Raw genomic sequence first — 17,343 nt, 5'->3', positions numbered from 1 at the left:
GAACTACGAGAAAATATACTTTGTTGTAGAAACTAAAATACTTCCGTTTACATAAGAACTTATACCTGAGTGTGTAAACAGATTGGTTCACCATCATTTACTCTTCCAAATGACTCAAGTGGTAAATGGATAAACAGTGATACATAAACTACTTAACCATAAAACGGAACACGCTACTGATGCTTGCAATAGCGTAGATGAATCTCAGATGCCTGTGGCTTAGGGGAAAAGGCTAGACTCAAAGAGCTCCATATAGTGTGATTCCATTTACATGAATATAAAATAAAAGGACAAGACATAGATTGGAAATTGCTTGGACTTGCAGGCTGAGGAGCCAGGCTTGGGTGCCCGGTACTGGAGGAGGTTTTTGTGAGGATGTGTGAAGGAGCTGATTTGCATCTCACTTGTGGTTAAGACCTTGAGACTGAATCCCTCCTTGGTCTTCCATCCCGACCTTATGTAAAATTTGGAAAGCTTAATTTTAAAAGTGAACAGAAATAAATAAACCCAAAAGGGAAAAAGGATACTAAAGGTAATCACTGGAAGACCTACTGTATAAGAAATGCTAAGCTGGGCACTGGTGGCTTACGCTTGTAATCTTGGCTACTCAGAAGGCTGAAATAAGAGGATTGTGGCTTGAAGCCAGCCCATGAAGACAAATCCAATAGACTCTGACCTCCAGTTAATGAACAAAAAGATTAAAATGGAGCTGTGGTTCAAGTGGTAGCATGTCAGCCTTGAGCAAAATAGCCATGCAAGACCTTGAGGCCCTGAGTTCAAACCCCATTATTGACACCAAATCAACAACTACAACCAAACGGCCAGAAAGAAACACGGGAGGGCATTCTTCAAATGTCCTTTTAAAGAAAAAGGTGGCACATAGTCAGTCCATTTGCCTACCTGCACCCCCTCAAAGGTTTACAGGGAGGACTTCAACCAAAAATGTGGAGAATAGAATCGAGGTGCAGGATCAATATGATTAGGGTGCATAAAGGACTGGAAAGAGAGAATGTGTGTCTACTCTCCTTTAGTAAGTATTAGTCCTTATTTCTGGGCAGCGAGAATGAGAAGGCACGGTCCTCTCCTCAGGTTCGTTCACAAATGATCTTCCTGTGGCCGCCTAGGTGGCCTGCTATGTCGGCCGCTGGCTCAGGGCTGGTTCTGTTTCCCTTTTAGACATCATTTAGCCGGGGTTTCACCAAGAACATGAAACTCGAAGCTGTGAATCCCAGGAATCCAGGAGAACTCTGCGTGGCCTCTGTGGTCAGCGTGAAGGGACGGCTACTGTGGCTTCACTTAGAAGGTAGGTGTCATTCATCATCGTCGGGAGAACTTGAGGGGACCCGGGATCCCCCCCCCGCCCCCCAGCAAGGACAGAGTGCAGGAGAATTTAGCACTCAGAATCGCTCCTCTTGTTTCCCGTCTGATTAAACAGATTTTAAATTATTCAGTATTCTTAAACAAGTGAAACTAATCAAATACAAATGCATTCCAAGGCGCTCCTCTTAACTAATAATTTCATGCAATGAAATGCCGGCGAGATAATTATGTTTGGAACACAGTGGTCTTTTTACATCTATGATTATGAAAGCTAATGTCACAATTAAATTAATATGAGTCACTAAAATTGGTGTTTGAGGGCTCGGTTATTATAAGAATCAAATGATATGTTTGCATTTTAATACGAATAATACCCTTTATTTGAGTTTCTTCTGTAGATATTTAATTTTCCCTTGAAATACTAATTGAGTGGGGGCTAAATACCTCCCCAAATGGGTAACAACTAAGATACATATTTTGTAGTCAGTGATGTTGAAACTGCCATCTATAGCTACCCTTTATTTGTAAGTATACAGGGCATTCATAGAATAATACATTTTGTGACTACAATCTGGATCAAATTTTGGATTTAGCCAGATTGCTGATTTTTCCAAAAAGTATCTTTTTAATGAGAAATAATTAAAATGAATTGAATCCTTCATGTTTTCCCATGACTTGTATAATTTTTTGTTTTTCCAAGATTTCACAGAAATCTGAAGCTCATAAGAATATACATGCCAGAGAAAAAGAAAAGATAAAAGTTGTACAGTAGTGTCAGCTCTCCTGGTCTCTGCATAGTTTAAATCTTGCAACATACTCGTGACAACAGTGAGGCAGAAAGTTTGGAAGGAAGGTCTAGAATTGGTGTTTTTATCATCTCATCCCTGTTTTCTCCATTGACAGTTTTGTTTTTTTTAATGTTTGCAGAGGTCTTAGATGGAGGCTTAAAACATCAATAATGCTATACCTTATAGATAGAAAAATGTAGAGAACAGTCATTATGGATGTTAGTTAGATTGTAAATTTCCCAGAAAATATCTTAAATATTGCTATGATTAGTTTCAAAATCAAGTTTGGAAGAAATAGCAATTCTTAAGGGTTTATTGCTTAGTGGACTTTTAAGTAGAATAGCTTCCTGAAATCACCCAAAGACAGACAGAATAGTGATATTTTCTGCATTTACAGGAATAGAGCATGGCTTTGTTTTCATTGCTGCGTGAAGAGTTACATCAACTGCTTTTGGAGACAGGACGCCTTCTGTGTTTCTAGTCATTAAATTTAACTTGCTAGTTAACACTGTGCTAAGCCATGTTAATGAGATTGGAATCTTGTTTGCATTATTAATTTGGAAACAAATTGATAAAGTTAGAAGCCCATGTTTCATCGTTATTATTTAGCACATGATGAGTAAAATTCTTTGGCAGTCATTATTTATTTAGCAGTTTCTACTTTCAGTGTGTTTTACAGCTGTTAATTACCTAACACAAACAGCAGTAAGTGTGTCCTGATTTTCAGAGAGGGAAAATCTTGTGAAGCCATTAAGATCTGCCTGGGGTTCATGTCATCCTGTCTGACATTCTCTCTGTTGCTTAACTCACTTGACTCTGCAGCTTCCCCTCCTGATAGAAGGGCGCTGAGGAGGATTGATGAATATTTAACACTTCGGGCAGGACTTTCTCCTTTTGCCGTTCTCCTCCAGATATAAAGTTTCAGTTTTGTAGCCAAAAGGAAAGGAAATCAGCATGTTAGCTTTTTTTTTTTTAATATATTGTCTGTTTTGACATTAGGAAACAAGTCCATTTATATATTTATTTCCATATATTCCCATTTCTATATTCTTCCAATTTTGCATAAGTGCTTATAAACATACCATTGAGCATTTTCTACTGAACATTATTTATTGACTATTATTTGGCATTTCTTATTTGTCTAAATCATTTATATGTTTTATCACTTAAAAATTACATTATGCACAAAGTAAAAATCTACTCTTTCTCTCCTTGATCTTGCTTGAACTTTGACTTTGTTCTGGATTTTAGTTCCTAGCAATCATTTGCCTTTTAAAGCTATAGCTTAATCACATTTAGTTATTTTACATATATGTATATATGAACACACACACATACACACACACACACACACACACACACACACACACACACACAGAGTTTCCTTTCTCAGTCCTGAGAATAAAATGATAAGCATTTACTATATTCACATTGTGGCTGTTAAGTTATTTTATATGAGGATGTTAAATTATATGATTCTGATTAGAGACCATTTATTTGATCCTTTAAAATTAGAATGTGCACTGTAAGGATTTTATTAGTTGTTGTTATGTATTAGATTGATTTGAAGTCTTTTCAGCATGTCACTATGTCTAGATAGATAGTAAAATGATCGTTTCTAGTTAATGTTTGATCTAAGTCTCTCTCAAGGCTCTTCTATGGCAAAGGAAGCAATGAATAAAATTGGTGAGATTAATGTATTATTTTAGGTGCATATTGGAAAGAACTGTGAGTTCTCATAAGCCAGTGAGGATTGGGAAGGTGTGTGTGTTATGATGGCTTCATGTTTGGCAGCAGGAGTCGTGGTTCTTACTTGAATCGCAGTATCCCACAGTCAGGAACATTACCCCTAAATACAAGATGCCTTCCATCCAGTTCAGTACTCTTAGCTGTACAGCTGCACAGTGTGGTTTGCACTCACCGGTCTACCTCCTCATCCACTGCTCATTGGAGCTTCATTGCATAGTGTTTTTTGAGGGGACAAATATAGGCTGGTGTTTTACTTGTTCTTGTGGTTCTTGAACCCTTTAGAGGGCTCACCTTTACGATGCCTTCCGTGTCTTCCCTTGTCGGGTGTGCCTTCTGAGACATTTCCTGGGTTCTTAACCAATGTGGTGGGGTATCCATTGCGTAGGGTGTTTGAGCTTTTGAATATTTGCAGATACATTAATAGATATCTTGGAGGTGGAATCCAAATGTAAACATGAAATTCATTTACATTTCCTACGTGTCCCATAGCCTGAAGGCAATTTTCTATGCATTATTTTTAGTAATTGTGCCCTTGAAGCAAAATTTTATAATTTCTGATTTTCCATTAGTCGTACATAGCATGATGAGACTCGGCAAGAATCAGTCCTTTATAAAGTACTGTCATGGCCTTCTCACTAATGCTCAGTGAGTCAGTTTCTTACTGATTCAAAAATAAATTCCATGAGATGCATGCTGTTTTGGGCCATGGGCATTTCGAGTTCTTTTGGAGTTGAATATCTCTTCTTCTCTGGAGGTCATGTCTGCTAGTTGGGACTAAGGACACAGTGTAGGCAGGTTACAGCTGATGTTGTAGATCTGCCACCCTGCAGGAGCCCTGGATCCATTAGAAAGGACCATGCACCCTGTCTTCCAGCATCCTGATAGTGTTATTGTGTGACATGTCATTACACAGGGCTCTGGCCCTGTCTGCACCTCACGCAGCACAATGTTTGTACAAGACCTCATGTGCACTTTGCTTGCTAAATGTTTACTGAGTAGATAGAAGGATTAAACAGACTGTGTGCTTCTGAATCACACAGCCGTTTAAGATGTGACAGTCTCTTAAGAACTGCTGTTTTCCCACCTGAACATTGTGAGAAAGACGTTTTACACTTCTAATCTGATGTTGAGAAACTCCTTGATCTGATTTTTCAAAAGGCTGGGCTTGGTTCCAGTAATCCACCCTCCACATTATAATCAACCTGAGTCCTAACAAAATGCACATTCCTGACCCCCCTCCCCCCACATCTGCACATACAAGCAATGCCTGGCAATTGGCTTTTCTTTCTTTCTTTCTTTCTTTTTTTTGTGCCAGTCCTGGGGCTTGAACTCAAGGCCTGAATGCTCTCCCTTAGTATTTGTGCTCATAGGTAGCATTGTAACGTTTGAGCCAATGCTCTACTTCTGGCTTTTTTGTCACTTAATTGGAGATAAGAGTCTCCTGGGCTTTCCTGTCCAGATTGGCTTTGAACCACTATCCTCAGATCTCGACTTCCCCCAGATGACTTTTGTACACAGGAGACTTTGTAAAAGACACTGATTGGTCACAGGAACCAGGTACTGTGGTTCAGGGGAAAAAAATATGGGAGCTAACCTCTCATGTGCTGGAGACAAGATGCAGAAGACATCCCCTTAAGTTTTCTTTAATTTGTGAAAACGTCAGGAGGTTACTAAGCATTTTGCAAACGCTTGTGAAAATGAAGAGATACAGGGAGATACAGATGTGGAAATAATTATATTTCAAGCCAGGGTGCTTTAAGGTCTTTAAAGATGTAATTTTGGGGAGTTCAGTCCAGCTTTGGGACCAGTCTTTTCTGGACCCATGGAAAAGATGGTCAAGATGCAGAGCTACTCACGGGGAGAGACAAGTCACAGCATTCATTTCATTCAGGACGGTGACGTTCAGCAATGCCAGCGGTCTTAAAGGAGAATGGGACTTGCCTTTGGAGGTTATGGGTAAAAGGTTCCAAAAGGAGCTGCAGAGGAACAGAAGCAAGATTGGAGGGTTTTAGCTGCCACGGTGATGGTGTGACTTCAGAGTGACCATGTTCTCAAGACGCTGAAGCCCAGGAGAGAGCCTGAGCCTGCCGCCACCTGCTCACAGAGCTGGTCTTGATCTGATGGTAGAAACTCGGAATTGAGGTCTGGGAAGGAGACAGATGGAGAGGGGCTCACTCCCAGTGAAAGAAGGAGGAGAAGGAATGGAAAATGCCCACCTCATGTGCTTTCTAAGGCTCTGCAGCTGGATTGGTCAAATCCTATGCCATCCACTTGCTACTTGCTTCATTTTCTGTGCCTCGATGTACATATTTTGAAAATGGGGATGACAACGGCCCTGTGTTCTTGGGTTCTTGCTAGGATTAAACTTGTGGACTTATCTGGTGTGTAATAAGCGCTGTGTCACTGGGGAAATTCTACACACACACACACACACACACACACACACACACACACCCCTACCCCTCATCCACACACTTAATTCCATTTCTGCTGTTTTTGTTCAGACAGTTTTATTTACCACCCAGATCTTGCTGGCTCTGAGATTTTGCCCATCTGTATTCTGTAGGAAGTTGGCTGCAGGGCAAAGGATGCTCAAATAGCCGCCCTGTCGCTTGGCATTGGTGCCATACATAGTGTGAGGCCCAGCCGCGCTGCCCACATCTCTCTCGCTCTTGGAGAGCCTGACTCACTTCTTGTTCTTCCCGCGAGTTCTCCCATCTCATCCCTGAGCCCCTGAGCATTCGCCGAGCCCTTTGGCTTTCTGTGGGGGATATTAACGCAGTTCACCGGCTCCCTTCTGCACCTCTCACCTTACTCCCCATCCCAGCTTTTACCTGACACGAAGAGGTTCTGATTCTGTTACCAAAGAAAATGCAAATCACTTACCGCCCTTCTGGTTGACTCTTAGCCTTTCTCCTCTCACATCCTCTTGCCTGTGGCACCCCAAAGCATCTCTGCTCTTGACCTCACCCATGTTTGCCCTCTCTTCAGTGGTTTGCTGCGAGTGGAGAAATTGCATGGCTTTAGGAGTTGGATAGGATTGTGTTGCTAGGACGGCATTAAAAATGTCCCCTTGCTCCATCTCCCTTTCTTCTCTGTTGGTCTACACAGAGCAGGTCATCAACTCTATTATGGCACCCCGTGTCACTGATTGGATTGAGCTCTACCAGAGCTCCTGCAGACACAAGGACAAGGAGTACTGGGTGACCTGCTTGATCTGAGGACCGAGTCCTGGAGAGACGGGAAAGTACAAGACTATTTAAAGGGTTCCATTATGATTCTCACAAGGTTATGTGCTCGTGAATTTACCCTGGCAGTATGGAGAGTCTTCTTTTAGCAGTGAGGCAATGCAAGACAGTTCAGTCTTACTTTCTTTTATGAGAACATGCCTTTTGTTTACTAGACCAGCCTCAGTGGCAATGCTGTGCTTATGTACATGTTTATGCAAGGCTGAATTTATGTTAGTGTCGATGCAATGCCATATATATGGATGAGACTTCACTTTTCTTCTCTGGATATCTTTTTTTTGTGTGTGTTATTGTTCCAGTAATCCAGCAGGTTGGGATCATAAAACAGGCAGGCAGTTCATTCACAAAGGCTTAAACTCATTGAAGTATCTTTGGTCACAATCAAACCCACCCCCTGCTCTTGGATTCCAATTCTTGTTCCTTTCCTATTGACACCTACTGCATTTATATTTTTCATATCTTTGCAGATTTACTTTATGTGCACACAAATATGTTATTCTCCCATCTAAAACAAATTGCAGTAGATAGTCTGTTCTTGAGGCACAAGATTCTGCACCCTGCATTTTCTTAGTTCATGTTATCGATCGGAGATCTTTATATAAAGGGGTTTCGCATCTATTTTTTGTAGGTGCTTGATAATCTGTCATTTGAAATTCCCCTTTTTCTGTTAAGGGAATTTTCAGCTTCCTGATGGGTTTTTGAGATGTTGGTTCTGAGAATTGTTCAGGTAGACTCAAACTGACAGGATATAGACAGAGACTGGGATTGAGTATGGTTCTGTGCTTTTCATAAGGGAGTTTTCTATAAAATGATAACTATGGGGATGAATGATGGAAAGGGTAACATTGATCAAGAAGCATTATGCTCTTAACCTGACTTATGGAATTGTAACTTATTTGTACGACTACTTAATTTTTTAAAAATCAGAAAAAAGAAGATAAATACCACACCTATTGGTGATGAATGAAATATCTGATTTTTTTTGTCTATAATATTGATAATCCTAGAATAAGCGAGAAGGTGCATTGCACACATTTTAAATGAATTCTTTTGTAAGCTATGGACTCCCAAATCTTGGAACACAAGGGTTTGCTTAGTCAGAGTCTGGCCAGATGTATCTAGATTTGTAAAGTTGGTAAAAGGAAATAAAGAATTGATACCTGCCACTCTGAATGGGATTTCAAAAGTTTGGGGTTGGGCAAATTTGCCTGAGTGATGAATCACCCGCATTCCCATTGATTCTTATGCAATAGCTGGATTTGGTAAGGGAAAGGCAGGACTAAACCTTTTTGGGGAAGGGGTGGCTGACACTTCTTTAACTCATACATAATTTATTTCATTGAGTGAGAAGCCTGATCAAAGAATTTGAGAGTATTGTAAAGGCGTCTGTAATGACTTATGAATGTACACAGAAGTATATCTATGAAAGTGTTAATATGATGTGATATTTGAACCAACAGAACAGTGAGACATGAAAGTCAGCATTTGAGATGGAACTTTAAGCCATAAAGTCCACTTTATGCTTCCTTTGAAGTACTGATTTTCATCTTATTTATAGGTAAACATAAAGCTGAGAATACAGATGTTTCTGGCAATTGGATTTAACATTTTGATAAAATTTCTGGAAAACAAATGATATTTTCATGACTCCAAAGAAGAGAAAATTAGGGAGTATATCCAATGGTCTTTCTGTTGACTCTGGTGAATTATATACCTTTCAGTCACTTTTCCACTTTTAGTCACTTGCCTCACTAATACTGGGAAAAGGTTTTGGTTTTTTTTTAACCTTTTAACTGTTTTGTTGTTTATTTGTTGACTCATTTGGCTATTACATATATTATTTTAAATAATTTAATATTAGGCAGAAATGATTTCAACTTACCTTAATTGAAAAATAAGCTCTATGGACCTTCCTTCCATTTATATGCCCTTCACATGATAGAATCCACAAATGGAAAGTTAATATTAATTACCATGTTGGTTTAATATTAAATTAGGAGTCTTTCTTTGTCAGTGACATAATCAGTTTTCTTCCTTAGGATGAGAAGTTGGGACTCATGGAACTGATATTAAGTTAGGAGCATTTTATGTTGCACATTGCTACTTAGTTTCTGGTAGTCTCAGAGTTCAGGGGAGATAAGGAGATAGGAGATAAAATTCATCAGATGTTGTATGATGACATGATTGTGCCTGGGTTTACTTTGGTGTTTTTATCTTCGTTCTCAGCAAGCAAACCAAAGCACTCTAGATTAAGTGGCTAGAGGCCAAGAGTCACTATCTGTTAATAGAGCTCTTATCTTTTGATTCGTGGCTCAAGATTTCTTCCCTCTAAGTGTTTTCTTTTATTTCTCTTGAGAACTATCGATTTGGTGTAGGATTTTTTTTTTTTTGTAACTAATAGGGTAGATTCCATATTACTTCTCTCCTTAGCTACCACCGTGCCTTGAAACTTTTGTTACTGCTTAATCCACATTTCTCGTTCTCTTCAGAGTCAACTGTGATGCCGATTTAGGCATGGTTGTGAATCAGACACCCAGTGTGATGATCAGGAAGATCGCGGGGCGGGGACGGGGGGGGGGGGGGGTGACAAACATTCCTACAGAAACAACTAGTGTGTGATGCAGCCCACATCTGCATATCACAAACTGAGCTCAAAATGAATGTTTCTGGTCAAGCTGAGATACTACCAGGCCCTGAAGGAATTGCTTGTCTCTCTCTCTGCCCTGCCCCTAATCAGTGGGGTCCCATTTAGTAGCTGCTTCTAGCTGTAATGGTGGACTGTGTAGTTGAAGGTGCTTCTGCACTTGGTGTTGAGTGAGATTGTCATTGTGACTTGCATGCTACCTCAGCCCCTCACCTTTACCACATTTCCTACGTGTGTCATAGCTTCTCTTAGGAAAGGGAGCACCACTTCTGCAATATCTAGATCCAGTCCAGGTTTTCCAAGAGTCCTCCCTTTCCATTTTCAGGGAAAAAATAATGTGTTCTCCACTCTCCACTTTATTTGAGCTCCCTTATATTCTGCTATGTATTCAAGCATTTGTAGCCATCAGAAGACATAGACTGCCAAAGAGTCATGTTTTCCATGCTGTTATCGTCGTTTTCAAAACCATCACAGCAATGTTCTCAGTCTTACATATGCGCTGTTACTTCCTTCTTCTCCTTCGTTGGTACGCATCCTCTTGGTTTCTTCCCTGCAGGTCTGCAGACTCCTGTCCCAGAGGTCATTGTTGATGTGGAATCCATGGATATCTTCCCGGTGGGCTGGTGTGAGGCCAATTCCTACCCTCTGACTGCACCACACAAATCAGTCTGTAAGTGTGGCCCGTAGAGGGCGGAAAGCATCTACGATCTTGATGATGAAACAGACTGTTTATAAACAGGCCGGATCAGGCCGGATGCAAAAACAGAAAGAGAGATTTCAGATGTCTCAAAGAATACCAATATTGTTGTAATGCCAATTGCCCTTTAAATATCTGTGTGAGATGAATACATTCCACAGGTTGACAGATTGTGTAAAAAGGCAGTTGAAGGTCACAGAAGGTCACAGAGAGCCATAGCAAAAAAATACCCCAAATCTTCACTCCCAGTTTTATGAAAGCATATTTTTGTAGTATTATTTCTTTGAAAAAAGGTTTTCATGTAATTTCCCCAAAGGAATCGTACTTGGTCCTCGTCGTTTACTGAGGTAAATATCAAGCCCACTGTTAGCACTAAGTGATCGGTGAGATTTCAACTAGACTTTATAAGCAATATGTATATTATCTCATAGCCTTTTGAGCCCAGAAATAACAAATAAAACCAGTATTAGTAATTGGCCAATTCAGCATGCCCATACACACACATTCATAATTTATACTTAGGCACATTTGAATACATACAACAGTAGTTTTTTGTTTTACTCTTAAATATTATTATTATCTTTAAATAGTTGTACAAAGGGGTTTGTATTTAACAAGTCACATTATTAACAAGTTGGAGTACACTGCATCTTGATCAATGTCATCCCTTCCATTGTTCTCCCCTTAAATTTTAATATACATTATTATAGATCATTATCAAATCATATGGCTTAAAATATTCTATCTTAATACCTATTAGCATTTATTATTCCACCCCAGAATAGATCAAGATTATTACTTAAAATTCACGAAGCCTTAATGATAATGGGTTTCAACATTATGTTAGATTATTTTTCTAGTAGTTTCCTTATGGATATTGAGTGCCATCTTTATTTCTTTCTCGCAACCAGTTCTATGGCACACTTCTTGATGTTTCTAGGACTTCGCTGCAGCCAAATCCCCACCAGTGCTCTCTGTGGGTTTTGAAGTGCTCCTTGACTCAGTGCTCAGTACATTGTCCTCATACCTGACTACTGGCAGTAAGAGCTGAGGAGGCAAAGAGTTTGGATCATTTTTAGTGGGGTGGGGTGGGGGGGTAGAGATAAATATGATAAATATTCATAAGAACAAGTATTCTACATTCAAGGTTAGATTACTTACTTATTTGTTGCATATTCTGGGGTTTGAACACAGGACTTGTGCTTGCTAGGAACCATGCCAAAGAACCATGCATGCCTTCAGCCCTTTTGGACTTTTTTTTTTTTAGTCACGGGGCTTGAACTCAGGGCCTGGATGCTGTCCCTGAGCTCTTTTGCTCAAGGCTCACATCCTACCACGTTGAGCCACGGAGACACTTCACGCTTCTGGTTTTCTGAGGGTTCATTGGAGATAAGAATCTTACAAACTTTCCTGCCTGGGCCAGCTTTGAACAGAGATCCACAGATCTTGGCCTCCTAAGTAGCTAGGATGACAGGTGTGAGCCACCAGTACCCTGAATGACTGGTTATTTTTGAGACAAGGTCTGACTTTTAGCCTGGGCTCATTCCTGGTTCATGAGCCACTATCCTAAGCTTGATGACAGTCACGTGCCTCCACACCCAGCTTCTTTCTGTTGAGATGAAATCTTGCACACTGGTCTGTCTGGACTGACCTGAAACTGTCAGCTTCCCAGTTTCCCATGCTGTTGAGATGACAGGCACGTACCACTACACCCGGCTCTCTTCCTTTGAGAATGAGTCTCACACGTGTATGTTTATACTGGCCTTGGGCTGATCTCCCAAGTAGCTAGAATTTCAGACGTGAGTCACCGGTACCTAGCCTTAGAATTACGTTTGCTGGGTTTTCTCATGGGTTTGGAGCTCAATCTCGTTTGTCCTTGTCCCTCAGATAGGGCCTAGTATCTTAAATTCTTTCCCTCCCTGGAAGCAAAGGAATCTGGAAGGTTGCAGGTGCTTTTCTTTTTTCTTTTTTTGGAGTAAAATCACATGTTGGTCAACACATATGCAATAGTGTTTCCTCGTTACTTCCCATGTTTCTTCCAGGTTTGTTATGATTGGCTCCTCACCAAGATGGCACCCAGTCAGGTCCCTGATCCTAGTAACCAGAGTCAGACAGGGGCTGTATGTTCCTTTTTCACTTGGAAGATGAAAAGCTATACTTTAACAGTTTGCATGTGAATAACTGGAATTGAATATCAAGCAATGGGTGAAATTTTTATGGGTATTTCTCTTATTGATTCTTCCATTTATTTGTTTTGCTTTAAGGGAGCAAACTTGCGCTCTGCCCTGCCAGCTTTAGAGTTCTCAGTAAAACCTACTTATGTTTATGTTAGAAAATGCAGGGTTATCAGTGTCCAGATTGTGCCAAGAACCCTGGTCTGTTTTTGTTAAGGTGATCTTAATCAATTAGAAAGATAAAGTGTCATTGGTTTTTTTGGTCAGTATTTGGCTAGCCACTAGCTATCCTTCCTATAATTTAGTGTTTTAGCTTAAGTGCATGCTTTGCTTTTTAAGCTAATTTGGGAGTCCATTGTTATGAGTGTTATTTGTCTTAATCACAATTTCTGTGGGAAGAAAATTCTGGATAATCATATCTAGAACAGTTTATCTTAATGTACATTTATATAAAGTACAGTATGCGACCTCCTTTTTTTCCCTTAGTAAGCAGAGCCAGTGTAGTGATCAGATTAAAGGTGCTAATTTTTATTAATATCTATGTCCAATGAATCCATACCTCTTTTATGCTCAGAGAAATTTATATTAAAGTGTGGCTTGACTGAAATAATTTTTCAGTGTTTAAATAGTACTTTTAAATGGGCCTGCTGTTACCCTAAGCCATTTAAATATGATTTTCTTGTTCTGCTTCTTTTCTATTTCCTTTACAGCACCAAAGAAGAGAAAAATTGCAGTTGTGCAGCCAGAAAAAAAGTATGTTGGTTTTTGTTTTTGTTTGTTCTCCAAAATGTGCATGATAAACTGTATAGTGCCTTTATAGATGAATGAATGGAAGTATAGTGTTTTTTATTAGGGAGTTTCCTGACAAATAGCACACAAGTAACAAATAGCACACAGGTAATAAGTATTGCACATCTATTATGTACAAAATACAATGCCTTCTCTGAAGAATCTATAGTCCAAGATGGTCTTTGTTCACTTTTATTTTTCTTGTGTAAGTACTGGGGCTCAAACTCAGGGTGTGGGTGCTGTCTCTTAGCTTTTTCAGGTTAAAGTTAGCACAGTACCACTTGAGCCACAGCTCCGCTTTGTTTCTTCGTGGTTCCTTGGAGATATGAGTCTCATAGACTTTCCCGCCTGGGCTGGCTTCAAACGGTGATCCTGAAATCTCAGCCTCCAGAAATTATGGGAATGAGCCACTGGTGCTTTGCTGTACTCTGTAATGCACCTGGTCAGCATGGCTCTCTGCACGAATAATACTTTGTGCACCCGGTCCTCAGTGGAAACAACAGTTTGAATCTAGTTTACATAGTTGCCCCTTTCCCTGACCTGAATTTCCTGAGCACTGAAAGACTTTATTGTTACCCCAACTCTACTACTTCGCATCTGGGTGAACGCGAGCAGGTTGATTTAGCCCTCCGCATCTCAGCACCTTCATCTTTATTAAATACCAATTTCTCTGAATTTGATGAAGATTAACCTTGATGCTGTGTGAAAAAAATACTGTGGGCTTTGAATCGTTGACAGGGCAGAGGTGGCACCCATTTTAGTTGTAATTTAATGAGAAAAGAAGGTGTTAGAAAAGAGGTGTTATGAGAGAGGAAGTAGGTTTTCGAAGTTGGAATGGTTAGCAGGCCTTTTATACACTGCAAAATACTTAAAATGCACCAACATGCACATTCCATATAAAGTGATTGTGTTTCTTAAGTAAATAAAAACATATGGAGGGAACATTAACTGAAAACAGTGCTTTTTTCAGATTCTCAAGTTTACATTTAAGTACATGGAAATCAAACAATAAATGCAATGTTACTTTAATGAGAATTAAGTTTTAGGTGTATTTTTGAACATGTTGTTGTATGTGTCAGTACTGGTGCTTGAACTCAGGGTGATATCTTCTACCACTTGGGATACAGCTCCACTTCAAGCTTTTTGGTTGTTGGAGTTAAGAGTCTCTTGGAGTTTTCTGCTTGGGCTAACTGAATCAGTCATCCCATCTCGGCTCTCTGAGTAGCTAGGATTAAAGGCATGAGTCACCAGTGCCCAGAAATGTGCATTTATTTTTAAATGCAGTGATTCCAGTTTATTTACTTGACATGAAGTCGAGAGATTAGTAATGGACCTATAATTGAATTTGAAACCTGCAGATTAATGGCTCTCACTGGTCACCGGCCTCAGTCAGTTATGGAAACACTCGCGGCTGGCTTCCACCCTCAATATTTGTGACTCAGGACGTCCAGGGCATGGCCTGAGAATCTGCATTTCTAACAGATGCCAGTGCCATGTGTCAGGGGATCACACTGCTGTAAGACCTCCTCCCAGGTCTCCAGTATTTGTTTACTTTGAATTTCTGTGGTTTTACAACTGTGTAGTCGCCATTCAGCTAGCCCCAGGGACTCTTGAGTTTCCCAACTCACTTAATTTTCCCTCCATGGCTACATTCTTTCAAAGGTATTCATCAACTGTTTAACTGAACTGTTTAAAAAATAAACAACACAAAAACGACTTCACATTTGAAGAATCACCAGTTTGTGAGCTTCATATTAAGGTCTTGTTTTTGGTGTGACCATAACTCGGACAGATTGAGAGGTCAGGGAGACCCAGGTTACCAGAAAGTAGTTTCCAATTAGACAAGCCAGAAAGTCTGACTTGAATTTAACGCAAGTCAAATCTAAGACAGAACTGAGGACATCAAGTGCAGTTCTGTAACAAGGCAAGCCCAGCAACCAGCTAGAAGGAAGGAAACACACTGAGCAGGCAGAGCCAACCAGGGGCAGCGGTGCCCTGTGTTCTTAGGGTCATCTGAACATCTGAGAACAACTTTTCTGAAGAAATCTTTTTTTTTTTTTAATGCTCTTAGTTTTTGATTCTTGGAGTAGTTATTTTTAATTATGAAAACACTGGAATATCCTTGTATCTTCTTACACTTGTATTCAATGATATTTTGTTATTGTTTCTTCTTCTTTATCCACAGATTGCCATCCACAGTGCCTGTTGAGAAAATACCTCATGACCTTTGTTTATATTCACACCTGGACAACCCAGGTAAGCCGATTCCTGTCCCTTCCCAATGTGCAGCTGGGAATGAGATGCACCTGTAACTACAGGTCACTGTGAATGTACCAACTTCAAGACCATTTTCTTTTTCTCTGTTATTGCAAATTATATTGTTATTAACAAATATATACCATTTAAAGAAATTCTTCTGGGTGCTGCTAGCTCATTTCTGTAATGCTAGGATTTGAGGATCATGGCTTGAAGCCACACTGGGCAGGAAAGTCTGTGAGACTCTTATCTCCATTGAACTACCTAAAAGTTGGAAGTGGAGTTGTGGATCAAGTCGTAGAGAAAAAGAAAAAAAAAAACACCCTTAGGGACAATACCGAGGCCCTGAGTTCAAGCCCCAGAACCTATACACACACACATAACACACACACACACACACACACACACACACACACACACACATACACAGTGAAACACATACAAAATTTCTAAGCCCACTTCTCAACCTTGTGTTCTGCTTTTTGGTCAGCAGCCTTAGGCAGGTGATCCAGTCCACAGGAAAAGGAACCATGTGCTCCTTGTAGAGTATAATCCAGATTAGCCCTGTGTCATTAACCATCATGCAGAAAAGGAAATAACCACTATGAGGCATTTCTATTTTTTTTGACATTTCATCACACTTCCACCTGAATTTTAAACCCAGTGATTATTATTGTAAGTCCCTACTGCCTTTTAAATTGTTGCTTAAAACCTCTTGAATTTCAATAGCTGATTACTTGCAGTATGTTTTATAATGTATAAAGTCTTATATCTTAGAAAAACCTTTCAAAAAACAGCCGGGTGCTATGATTTGACCACCAGATCTGACAGTATACATGTTTGTACGTTAAGTGACACGTGATTAAGAATTCTGTCTTCTAAGACAAAATGCGATCTACCCTGAATTCTGGCATTAGGATCTAGCATTAGGGCTGTGGCAGAACCCCACACTGTCCTATTACCAAGTTTGCTGCGTTTAGTTGTGTTTGCCCTGGAGTTGTTCAGTGATGCCCAGATTGTCGTTCTGACACTGATTCTTTCTGTGTGGCTCAAAAACTTTGCACTCCGCAGAAAAGTTTTTTTAATGGTGGGAAAAGAATCAGAACTTCTAAGATATTTTTAGGGGCATAAAATGTCCTAATGTTAGGAAACAGTCAACTCAAGTGCCAGCTCCTGAATTAGCATTGCAACAGCGCTGGCCCTGATGGTCGCTGGGTCTACTCAGAGTCACCTTGCTCGCCTAACTCCAGATCTTTCATCAGTCAGGAGGCTTCAGAAGCTTCTTGGGGTGGGTCCATCACTTGTTTGTAGGGACCTAAATCCAGAGTTCCAATCCTAAGCACCCACCACGTTGTTCTTCCTCCATAGGAACTGTCAACGGGAAGTACTGCTGCCCACAGCTCTTCATCAACCATCGGTGTTTCTCCGGCCCATATCTGAACAAAGGGAGGATCGCAGAGCTACCTCAGTCAGTAGGGCCCGGCAAGTGTGTGCTGGTGCTTAAAGAGGTAAAGTACCTGCCCCTGAGTGTCGTTATTAGCTCATTTCAATGGAATTTTTGTGGTGTAGACAGTTCCCTGCAGCAAATAGCAGATGATGGGTTCATTCAGTTTCCACTTATCATGCACTTCCTTTTTCTCCTCCTGGGGGCTGAAAGCAAGAGATGCAAGATAGAGAA

The 17,343-nt window shown here is 40.3% G+C and overlaps 1 protein-coding gene across 1 annotated transcript in view; it reads left to right on the top strand.

The window, feature by feature from the left end:
* Nucleotides 1–17,343, top strand: part of Sfmbt2 (Scm like with four mbt domains 2) — a 136,071-nt gene that overhangs the window by 97,325 nt on the left and 21,403 nt on the right. The window contains 5 exon segments of the mRNA XM_048367408.1: nucleotides 1,177–1,303; nucleotides 10,306–10,419; nucleotides 13,331–13,373; nucleotides 15,595–15,665; nucleotides 17,034–17,173. Coding sequence (XP_048223365.1) covers nucleotides 1,177–1,303; nucleotides 10,306–10,419; nucleotides 13,331–13,373; nucleotides 15,595–15,665; nucleotides 17,034–17,173 — 495 coding nt within the window.

Source organism: Perognathus longimembris, chromosome 18 (assembly GCF_023159225.1).
Source record: "Perognathus longimembris pacificus isolate PPM17 chromosome 18, ASM2315922v1, whole genome shotgun sequence".
NCBI classification, from domain to species: domain Eukaryota; kingdom Metazoa; phylum Chordata; class Mammalia; order Rodentia; family Heteromyidae; genus Perognathus; species Perognathus longimembris.
This window is presented reverse-complemented; position numbering and strand designations above follow the sequence as displayed.